This window comes from Lathamus discolor, chromosome 2 (genome assembly GCF_037157495.1).
Source record: "Lathamus discolor isolate bLatDis1 chromosome 2, bLatDis1.hap1, whole genome shotgun sequence".
NCBI lineage: Eukaryota > Metazoa > Chordata > Aves > Psittaciformes > Psittacidae > Lathamus > Lathamus discolor.
The window spans coordinates 30,548,661-30,560,771 of record NC_088885.1 but is presented as its reverse complement, the minus strand read 5'-3'; the positions used below and the strand labels follow the sequence as shown (position 1 = coordinate 30,560,771).

At 38.8% G+C, this 12,111-nt stretch overlaps 1 protein-coding gene across 11 annotated transcripts in view; it reads right to left on the bottom strand.

The window, feature by feature from the left end:
- Positions 1-12,111, bottom strand: part of HDAC9 (histone deacetylase 9) — a 457,613-nt gene that overhangs the window by 215,009 nt on the left and 230,493 nt on the right. For 10 of the 11 annotated variants that reach the window (XM_065666277.1, XM_065666281.1, XM_065666273.1 and 7 more), the window contains 4 exons: positions 5,966-6,207; positions 4,858-5,008; positions 2,604-2,730; positions 598-719 (listed from right to left, as the gene is read on the bottom strand). In XM_065666277.1, coding sequence (XP_065522349.1) covers positions 598-719; positions 2,604-2,730; positions 4,858-5,008; positions 5,966-6,207 — 642 coding nt within the window. The remainder of the gene's footprint in view (positions 1-597; positions 720-2,603; positions 2,731-4,857; positions 5,009-5,965; positions 6,208-12,111) is intronic. The other variant, XM_065666272.1, reaches the window with a different exon arrangement.

Here is a 12,111-nt window from a genome sequence, read left to right as displayed (position 1 = left end):
TGCAGTTCACCTGCTGTCAAGACAAAAGGTTCAGTTGCTAAATCCTCTGAAACACTTGAATAAAAACGTTGTTGTACAGTATTACATATTTCTATGTGTAAAAAGCACACAAAAAAGTGTGCATGCCTGTGTATGCACATATGCAACTTTGACAACCAATAACATAAGATATAATGTTAATCCAAGTCCTCCTTTCCATGAATTCCCCTAAAAATGTCCTGAAAAACATTCTCTAAAGGGAGCACACCATCTGAAAGCAAATATTGTACCTACCATGCAAAACAGAGAGAACTAGAAGTAGTACTAAAACAAACAAAATAATGCCATAAAACACCCATGAAATGATGGTCTGTTTAGAAACTAAATTTATCAGGACTAAAACTTGCACTAGCTGTTAAGTGTTGGGAAACACCAACTCCTGATACCATCTGGTCTTCACCTTGTAAAGATGCAGTCAGGATCTTTGAACTTACCCATAGCATCATCCTGAACAGGCATTGTGGACAACGATACATGCCTTGCTGATGATCAGCCTGGTTAAAGTAAAGGGCAGGAGAATTGCTGGGTAAGGGGCTTGAATAAACTACACTAACTCACCCGTTTTACGAAGAGGAAAATCATCCTTGGCATCCTGTGCTCCTGGTAAAGCGTATTTGTACGGTGGCGAGGCCCCGCTCAGGGGTGGAGAGCTTTGATCCAGTGAGGTATGGTGGGCAGCCCTGCAGCAGACATAGAGAGGTCACAAATTAGCAGTCACTGAGGTGACCAGCAGTAACTATCTACACATGTTGTACACTTTTCTCAGCTGTGTTTATGTTCTTGTTCATCTAAGTGTGCACAAACCACAGCCTCATGTAACCAGTTTCACTTTTACAGTAAGTTATGGAACTCCTCGGGATTCCCAAGAATGTGTTTTTTGCACTCATTATAACAGTCACATAGGATAAGAGTAACGTTGACCTACAGACAGGATCTGTCACCAGTTTGGGGAATTGACCATTTTAGACTCTTGCATTTTAATATGAACCAGCTGGGGCACAGCAAAAACCATTTACATCTTGTTTATCACATACAAATAGATGTTCATAGATCCAAGCCTCTTGTATCAAAATCTGAGGGATTTGCAGGGCAGGAGGGCTTGTATAAAACTAAGCAGAAATACTGAGTTCTTCTTATGTGCTGAAAATAAAAAAGCAAACTATTTAGTGGACAAGGCAGATAAAACCTTGCATCTAAGTTCAGTTTGTAAGTTTTGCGAGCCCACTACTCTGCAGCACGTAGCATTCATATCAGCAGAAGAGTTCCAAGCTGAAGAGTGCTTTTTGACAACTGCTGGATGAAAGAAATAGTGTGAGCACATCCTTCTGAACATGGAAACTGCAAATTGCAAAGAAATTGCATCATTTGGCCAGAGAGGGAAAATATTAAGCTTTGCGTTTATCTAAACATAATTTTACTTGGCCTTTTGCAGAGTCTCTATCTTCCCAATGTAGTGTGGTTAATCAATACTGTGACTCTGTCAAAAGGGGCACTACCATGAGAAGTACTACATTCCCTAGTGTAGCAGAAGACACCCTCTGCAGAACTTTTTGTTCTCACTCATCTGAAGACTCAAGAACTAAGCTTAGATTATTAGTCCAGAAATCTTATGTACTCAAGTGAATTTTACACATTATTTGGGAACCAAAAATAGTATATCTCCACCAGAAACAATGTAACTATATATTAAATTATGTGATCACAATGCTCTGATTAGCTCACAAAGGAAACTCCAAGTGAAGACCTTCAGTAATTCCTGTTAAAAAGTACAAGATGGAAATCTAGCATACAATATGCATTTCTGTTTGTCCCACTGAAGATCAATTCAGGTGTAACACTGAAGTCTTTCAGAAATGCAGTGAGTTAATTTTGTTGGATTGACTTATGTGTCTGCTGTAAAAACTCTTCAAATGTTGGGGGTTGGAGCTAGATGATCTTAAGGTCCTTTCCAACCCTAACTATTCTGTGATTCTATGTTAATAGGCCCATTCCAGGGTTCAAAAAAATCACTTGTTTCAATGGCCTAAGCAGATACTTATCAAGGCTAAGGCATCATAAGAATAAGCAGTTTTGCATTCTAAAATCCATTTAAGTAAGAAAAGTCAAATGACTTCTATCCTTCTCAAAATCCTTGTGAGTTACTTATACCATTCAAGTAACCTCACTGAAAAGCAGCCTCTCTTCAGAAGAAGGAACAAGTTATGTGATTGACTCAAAATCCAAGTAAATCAAACACAAGCTGTTCTAACTGCAAAAAATTGAAGAGACTATGAAAAATGACAGGTATAGTTGTAAAGTTTGCAATAGCATCAAGAGATGAAGCAGTTGAAGTAAAAAGTTAATATAAATTTCTGACAGCATCTTGTTCTGTAGAGTTCTCATGTCTGAACACCGAGTACTCTTCAGTTCAAGCAGAAATATTACACTTTCAGCTTTCTGCTAACTTCTTCGTTGAACTTCTGTTTTGTTCTAAAGGCAGCCTCTCAATACTGCTGGAGAAGCATTGTGGCAAGTTTTAACAGATACCTCGATGAGGCAAGGAAACAGCTTAATACTGAACATACGTGTACCAGAGCTTGGGGTGGCGGCTCATGGAATGATTCTTCCCATTTGCTGGAGAGTCTTTCGTTGCTGATTTACTCAACAGGAACTCTTGAAGTTTCTGCTTCACTTCCGTACTGGCCACTGCCCCTAAGACACACAGAGTTAAACACATCTTATCTTTCCTTAAAAAAACAAAACAAAACAAAACAAAAAAAGCCAAAACACAAGAAAGAGCCTGTGTCTTGCTGCTGGAAGTGTTGTGAACTATAAAAATACTGGTGGAAATCAATCAAAATGAGATAACATTTGAATTAAATGCATGTCTGTAGGAGACTGAAGTTGGCCATAACCCAGCTATCCAGTGAAGTCATAAGGAATATTTCAACAGTTGATGAGGCCATTTATCCTGGACCAGATGTACCTAAAGAATTTAAATTATTTCCTAATAATTCCCAAATACATAACCAAGGATAGAACTAAAAAGACAGTGACAAAAGGTCACTTGGAGTTTGAAGAAAATAATGCTCTTTTAATCTTTTAGTAAAGTAATAGCCCAGCAAAACTGCCCTCTGAAAAGTGCAAAAAGAGACTAGTGAGCTTTTTTATTCAAGCCACTTGAAAAGCCTGTACCTGTGATGCCTAGAAGACAAACCACAGTCTGAAAAACGAGTTTTTGTTAATAGCTCTACTCTTATGACACAAAACTAACAGAAAGACCAAAACACCCGGAAAACACAGTTCATTTTGACCTCTCAGTGGCTAATTCAATACAGTAGAAGAAGTAGAGCATGTCAATTTAAAGTCAAACTGCCAATTCCTACTTACAGCATGGGGCATGCTTCTTTACTAACAGCCATATTAGTCTTCATAAAAGCAGCACATGAAAAAAGAAATCTTTAGCTTTCTGTAAACAGTGACTAAAAGGGAAGAAAAAACCATCTATTTCAAAATGGCATCACCAAAGCATATTGATACTGTAAATATTTGGTTACTCAACCCTGACACAGCACAGCTAGATGGTGAGCATGTGCCCTTGTGACCTAGTTCCTATAAAATACCTCTATTACCCTTCAGCTTCAGACTCAACTCGCCTCCCCACACCTTCCTTCCCTCCTCTACTCATTAAGTAGATCAGCAGCAATGCAAACACTGGGACTGGGCCTGGGGGTCACAAGTGCTGCTCAGCTGGCTGCTACATAGTGAACAGCCACCCAGAAAGGCGAACTAAGATGGAAACCATTAATTTCACTGCTCCTCCTTTGGTGGGAGCACTAGTAAAGCCAAACTTTCATATGGAGGCTGATTTTTCATACCACTTACAGGAACCTTTTATTCCGGTAGTTTCTGCCACCCTTCCACTGCTGGGTTGGTAATGCTTCATTATTCACTGAAGTACTAGAAGCACCATGGGCACCTTAATTTCTAAAGCCTACAATACGGAACACCTACAACTGTTGAACTGCTACATTTTTCCACCCAAGTAAAAGAGGCAGGAGTATAATGTACAGTTTTTTTCCTGCTTCAGTCTTTGTCAGTTAATTCTTGAGGTCATTTAGCAAGGCAAGTAACAATATCTGCTCATGACAGCTTCATTTTGAATACCTTCATGATCTACTTCAACCTGATTTTTAAACTGACCTCACTGAGGAGAATTATTTGTATGTGTCTCCCTCTAGTGATCACCAAATCCCAGCAGCATACTTTGTCATTTGCCTTAGAGCAGTATGAACTAAAAATAACTTTTAGCTGGGATACATGAAAACGCATCAAAACCAAACATAAGGTAGTTTGAAAAAGTACTAGCAAAAGTGTTAAAAAGTTTCAGCCAAAGATATTCTTAAATATTTTATATTTCCAAACTTGAAACAACATTTGAATTAGCATGCAATTTCTTTTTTTGTTTGTTTTGTTTTGTTTTGTAGTGCTTTCTGCACTGGGAAATAACCTCTCCAGAAAGAAATTCTCATATGAAGCTTTAGGCTTTCAGATTCCCTCCTTATAAAAAGAGTTAGATTCTTGAGAGGCATATACATGGGTTTGTCAAAATGTGCTTTGCTACATTCGGCCACGTCTGCACACACACGAACTATGTGTTTCTGTGGGTGCAGGAGGTGGCTCTGCCTTTCTGCAAGCACAGCCTCGACTTCTCTAGTTGCATTTTTCACACAGTAACAGGCTTGCTTCAGGTTCCTGTTCATGGTCCATTCCGTCTGGGAGAAAGCAAAGGGAAACAGATTAATTTCTTATTAGAATTCATGGTACATTGGTTCTTACTTTCTCGGCCTCTTTCTTTGCCTCGGAGGGGAGGAAGCTGTTGTTCCCTGCGATGCCTCTCCAGCTCCTGCTCTTGTCTCTGCTGCTCCAGTTTCTGCTCTTTTTCAATGAGTTCTTGCTGTTGTTTAATGGCTAGGAGTTCCTGTTGTAACTTGCACAGAACAAAAAGACATAAGAAAGTGCAGTTTGCACTGTTTTCTTGGTCACTCTTGGCTAAAACACCCCCCTGAATAACTGAGTAACAGTGCCTGATTTTGTGCTTACACTTCGGTTCACCTTTTAACTGACTTTCCCCAGTCTCTGAAGCAGGATAGTGCATTACTGGCTGTCACTAAAATGAACTCTAATGTCAGGTAGCAGCCTGCTGCTCTGGTTTCACTTCTTTCTCTTTTGGCAAAAATGCCTGGAAACTTCACAAGGTTCTTTGCCAGTGCATGACCCAACTCTGGCTGCTGTTCTCTGCTGCATTTGTCAGCTCTACTGAGTGGAATCAGCACAGTAGCATAATGGCAAGTAGATCAGAAGGAAAAAATGAAAAGAAGGGCAAGATCATAAATTCACAGTCAAAATCCATTACAGCAATCCTACTACAGTGCATGAAATCCCATAAATCATTTACTTTTTACATATTATGAGAGGCAGCCCAAAGAAGAGTGAAAACACAACACTTTCAGGGCCTGCCTCCATTTTACAAATGCGGATATTATGCACTTGCCCATCAATCTGATTTGTGGTCAAAAACTCAAATAGTAGCTCAAAAAAAGCAGTCTACTAATATAGTCGAAAACTGCACATACAGGAAAGAAAGCCATATTGAAGTCTGGCTGAAAAAACAGTTTTGTAAAATAGGTGGTTTGATTTTCTGAAGATGTGGTGGCTTCATGAGCTTGATGATTCTCATAGTACTCCCTTGGTCTGCTGTTAGCAACGCACTGGTAGGTGCTAGCAGTTTTGCTTGAAAAGGCTTTTATCACCCAAATGCAGAAAAATAAGCACTCAAACACCATCTTTCAGTCACAGCCAGCCTTTCAGGCATGTTCCCTTTTCATGCCTGTCTAAGCATATTCAGTTTGCAGATAAGTGAGGGATAAACGAAAAATGTTGCTACCTTAATGTGCTCCTGGAGCTGGGCCTGATGCTGGCGGGTCAGGTTTTCATGCTGCTTCTGAAACTCTGCAATCAGCAGTTGTTTCTGAATTTGCTGCTGCTGCTGGATCAGAAGTAGCTCCTGCTGTAGCTGCTTTTCACGCATAATTGGGTCCACCATGGGAACCATCATCCTGAGGTCAGTTCGCAAGTCTAATGGTGAGATAGGCTCTAATCCCACAGCAACCTCTGGTTTCACATCCACTGTGGGAAGAAAAGAGCAAAACATGCACATATAAAATATAACTGGAGAAGAAGAATAGAGATCGTTCCCACTGGGGAAAAGACCAATTTAAATCAAAGACTTCTTCAATGTACATACCTAACAAAATACTAACGCAATGCAAACTTCAGACATTCCTACTAGCAACTGGAGATTTTACAAATCATCTTACCATTTTTTTTCCATTCTCTGCAAAAAATACTGCCTGATTAATATCCTGCTAAGCAGACTAACAAGCAAGCCAGTTCTAAAACCATGTTGCAGCCTAACAGAGCAATATTTAGTGAGAATCTCCTAGGTATTATTAATGCCTCACAATAAACAGTCAGGGCACTTCTCCAGTGTAAGATAACGACCTTCCAGTTTGCACTGCATTGCAAGAGATTTTCCAAAGCCAGTGTGTAGATTTTCTGAGGATGGTGTTGCACATGAATAGCTACCTAATGTGACAGAGCTACTGCATGTAAATATACATAGGAACAACACATATAAAATTAGGAAATAAAAAAATAATTTGACACAAACCAAGAGGTTTCAATACAGCTTTTTGGAAAGGAAACTCCATGCTTGGCTTAGACATAATACACTATATACAGTAAGAAAATAAAAATGTCTTGAATTATTCCAATTTGTTGCAGCAAGGGAATATATTGTTAATCCAGCATTGAAGTCCTTAATGAAGAATCCTGGTTCCTTCTATCTATTTAAATCAAAGGAACTAAATAGCAGCAGAAGAGAAAGATTTGATGATTTTCAATACAATACTTGTAAAGCTCAGGTTTTCACATCAAGTGAAGACAGAGTGTAGCTTTATTTGTTTCAAAAGAACAAAAAAATAGCAAGTAACATTTCTACAAGAGCAAAATAAATAGTAGCTGAGGGTCTCTGCTGAAGCTCAGCAGTTCTGATTCCATCCACGAGAGGACAGTGGAACACAAACACATCCACTCCTCTTGCTACTGTTCCCCTATCTTTGGAAAGTAAGATTATTAACTGAAAACAAACGTGCTGTAGGAAATTACTAGAGAACAAGATTTAAAGCATATTTTCTCCTTTTGCTCTGCTACCACTGTATCTGTTTTCAAGGAGAAGACCAGAATGAAACAGAAATATTTTAGCAAGCAGTAAAATCGCAGCAGCAAAAGTTGAAACTTCAACAAAATGGAGAACTGAACTGCAACTGTAGGATCACATCTATTAGTAAAGACTTTTATAACACGAGAGACGAGACACCAAATCTCTTCTACTGATCATATTCTTCTCAAAAAAAAAAAAAAAAAATCTGGAAACATAACATTTTCTGGGTTGTTTTGGTTCTTTTTATTTTTAATCCTAGTCACTGTTATTGTAAACCTTAGAGCATAATTTGTCTTCTTAACCTGCTATCCCAACAGAATGATTGCACTTACTTTTGTTCTGAGACTAATCACTGAATTATAAAAACTCACCTTTAACTTATGAAACTAGTTGTGATTATAAATAATTGCCACAAACCAAGAGAAGCGGACAGGCAACCCCCCAGTCTTTCATCCCATTTATTCAGCAGCAATCCACATTCCATTTGTCTAGACTAAATATAGCCACGTTTATACAAATCAATAGTGCTTGCAGAGAGCAGAGCAAAGACATGAATATTTCATCAAACTCGGAGAGAAATGGCAATCAGCAAATTGACAGCAAATCACGTAGGCTGACTGGCCCTCCAGATAAGTCTCTGGTACTTGGACAATGGCTCATTGCCTGCAAGTCACAATCTTATCATTAGCGCTCTATTTTTAACATTAATTGCGTTGTAGGTGACAAAGGCTTATCATGTTTAAAGTGGAGAGATGGATTTTCTTACATCTTCTCTGACAGGATAATAAGCCTTACTAGAAGAATAGTAACTGGAGCTTGGCAAACCCTGCAGGGTCTGGTTTGCAATAGTGTTTGCAAACTAAACCCTGCAAGGTTTGGTTCAGAACAGTGTTTGCACTGCAGTTTTTTCCACAGATACTGGCTACAAATCCACCCCTACAAGTCTGCATGTTGATTCGGGCTGATTATACTTCCTATCTCTGATGAGCATCCCACTTCTTCATTTTCAAAGCACTTTGCATGAGGGTTGGCCTCCAGATTTTTCCAACAATGGATATTCCCTTCCACTATTAGTAAAACATACAACTGAAAGCAGGCTCAGTCTGGTCAGATTCACATTTTCAAGAATTTTTATACACTCAGATAATAAATCTGGTTCTGGAATATCTATATTATCAAGTTCAACTTTACCTTAACATTTAACATGGGAGAAAATAAATATTATGGTAGTTCTAGATTGAATCCACAGAAATCAATACATGATCTCTAATGTCACTTAAATGCCAATGTTTACTGACAAATAAAGACAAGCATTTATTTCCTGGCATAAATATTGTGAGCAATAAGGTTACCCCCCCAATGCTACTAATAACTGCTGACATAGAGAATTTGGGGTAACTACTGTCTTAGAACTGTAATAGCTAATAGTTGGCTGAATAGTCAACCTCGTCAATGAAATTACTCTAAACAAGGAACTACAAACTCATCAATCAAACCGAATTGTTTGCTACTGTCTGTTAGGCGGTCCTAATGCCACAGGACATTTACATTCTCCTTACTTGTTACCAGCTGACAAGAAAGAGACAAAGCAGCCTTGTGGAGCTATACCAGTGTGAAAAATGTGTAATGGAGCAGAGAATTGAATCAGTGTCTTTAAAAGCTTTGACTTTCAGCTGAAGCAGCTTTCCCCCCACCACTACCCCAATGCAATTTTAAGTCTCAAAAGAGCAAAGGTGATGCAGGATGTTTATTCTCATCAGGGCTTTTCATGTTTTTTCACACGCACCACCCCCCAACAGATATATGTATTTTTCAGTAGGAAAGGAATGCTCTAATCAGTTCCCTCAACTTCCAAACATCATGAGAAGCAGTGGGATGCAAGACTATAACAAAAGGACTTGTCAAGACATTAGTCAAAGGAGGAAAAGAATGGATAATGAACGAAAATATTAATTAGAACTTGATGAAGACTAACTTCACTTTAAGGAGCCTTGTTTTGCAGGATTTCCAGTATCACCACTGGAGGGAGGGTGTAGTAGGTACAATTCATAGTGGGACCCTGCGCGTGCTCTCCGCACTGCAGATCCTTCCCTACAGCTCTGTCGACTACACAGCAAGCCAGGGATTCCTCTCTAAGATTAAATAAAGACAAGCTCTTTGAGCTCTTGTCAGCTGCAGTGAATACAACAGTAGGCTGCAGAATATTAACTAAAAACATTACTGAAAACTTGGTGATTCCAGGAAACATGCCAAAATTTGAGTAGGAAAATATTTAATTTTCAGCTACAACACACTGTAAAAGGCATATGTATTTATTTTTCCTATAAATATTTGATTGCCTTTATCTTCAAACACAACAACAAAAATAGGCTCAGAAGAGCAGCCATATCAATCATAATCCATAGATGACACTTCCTGCAGTGCTTTTGACATTTTGTGGAAATAAAATAAGATACTTGCAAAACAGCATGCTTGTTGAGTAGATTTAGATGCTTGAAGCACATATGAAAAGAGGTAGAAGAGCTTGGTTTAACCCTGAGGCTTTGCTTTTGGAAACCATTTCTTAAAATGGAAATAGCTGTAAAACTCTAAGTTTTCCACTGAGAGGTGATATTTCAAGCTTTGTTTCTCGTGACTAGTTTCAATTTCTGATATATTAGAATAAACAAATCTTCCAACAGCACACTTTCTTAACATCATGTCCCAAGAGAGGCCATCTTTTTTTATTTACAGTTACCTTTCTTTGCAGACATTTATGCCATCTCTAAAACCAGGAACTTAAGGTATGCTGCCACTAGCTGAACAGTCACCATTCATTATTTGAGATGCAATGATGAAGAATTCTAGTAGACTTGCTTACCAGAATACTGTGCTTAGGACACTGACAATTCTCACATTAAAGGAACTGTGTGAATTTGCTAGGATTTCAGGGATTCAAGCTAACTCTTTCCCAAAGTAATTTCTCAAGTTAGGCTGTTGGGCTGGGACAATAAAAAAGGCTGGAGAGAAGAACATGGTGTGAAGCCAGCAAGGGTCTTTCTCCTGCCTTGGTCATTCAAGGCAGCCTTTACTGGAGAAGCCATTAAGTTTTACAAAGTGAGCAAGGAGGACTACAAAATTTGGAATGCTAAATTAAAATTACATGTGACAAGAGACAGATGACAAGGTCCTCCAACCAGCAATTCCAGTATTAGGCAATAAAAGCATATTCCTGAAAACACAGCAAACCAAGTAAAATCTGGAAGAATCACTCTGCCAAGAAATGGCTACACCTTTCCGCAGGCATCAACTTGGTGAAATATTACAAAGAAAAGAGAGAATGGGAGAACTGTTTATACTAGTGGTACTCTTTTGACCTCTGCTCTACAAAACAGAGCCCACCTAAAGTTATTATTAACTTGCACAGTACTTTTCATAGTTTTCATATGTTTTTCATAAAATGAAAACAAACCAGAACAGTTTCACACATTTTTATATAAAAGAAACTGCCTCCATTTGGTTTCTTCATTCAAAGAAAGTGAAAAAACTTCCTTTTTGCAGGATTAGCCATGAGTCAATCATGACATAATCAGAGCACTACAGGATTTACAGAAAAGAGATCTAAATGTTTCTGATAAGTGTCTCTGAACATAGATTGAAAAAGTCTGTGAAAAGATTAAAAAATGAAGTACCACAGGAGGCTGAAAGTTGCAGGAACAAAGAACAGAGGGTTACTCTGACAGCAGGTGAGACACAAAGTAACTTGGAGGACATGGGGCAGAAAAGGACTGGCCAAGCAATAGCACATAAGCAGCCTCCCAGAGATGGAGCGCATGAAAAGGAGTTAAAACTTCTGAGCTTTCTTCACCAAGAAGCAGCATTACAGGAGCATTGCTCATTCGGTAATCTAGGAGCAGCCCTGGCACACCTATAAGGTGTCAGAGAGGCCACACTGTAAATAGCCAACAGAGGAGAAATGTGTCCATTGTGAGGGTGCTGGGAAACTAAGCAATGGGGGTTTGAACAGCTATGACTACAGAGGATGGAGTCTGGCATGAAGAAACACACAGTTGTTCAACGTTCAAACATGCAGAAAAATATCCTAATCCAGAGTCCATTCCCCAGAGGAGAGGCTGCTCATGGTTTTCTGGGGAAGCTACGTCACGGCAAGGCATGCATGGCAAGCTTCAGGAGCAAGATGAGATTTTAAGAATAACTCGTGACATCAGAAGCATGAGTCAGATGATCAATAAACTGTGAAGGGTCAGGGTACCTCCCACAGGATGCTTTTATCATCCCAGCTCTGGTGGCTAAAATCTTGTACCTCAATTCTCAGCTGGCATAATCTTGTCATTCCTCTGTTAACTCCAATATAGGCAAAGCATCTTAATGCCACCTGAGAAGCTTGATGGAGAATCTCTCTCAGGAGTATAGGAGTGAAAGAAGACAGCCTTGAGAGCATCTCATGTTAATATGGGAATAAAATCACCTGCATTCAGGATGACACTTACAGAAATTTTCCAGTATTCAAAACCAGCAGAATTTTTTCTGCACTCTCGCAATTACACTAAAGAATGCATCCAAGCTAAAAAAAGTGTTGCTTATATTTCACTTAATGTTTTTAAATATTTTAAAATACCTATTATAAATTTTCAATCATACTCCGAATTTTGGTCACATGCAAGTAAAGAAGAAAAAAGACAGCAAATGCGATTTGGAGATATTTTTTTTCAAAGGCAACATGATGACATTTTATGGCAGTTAAGTATTAGACTGCAATTTGTAGTTACAAAGCTTCCTCACTTGGGAACGAAAAACACAAGAAATTA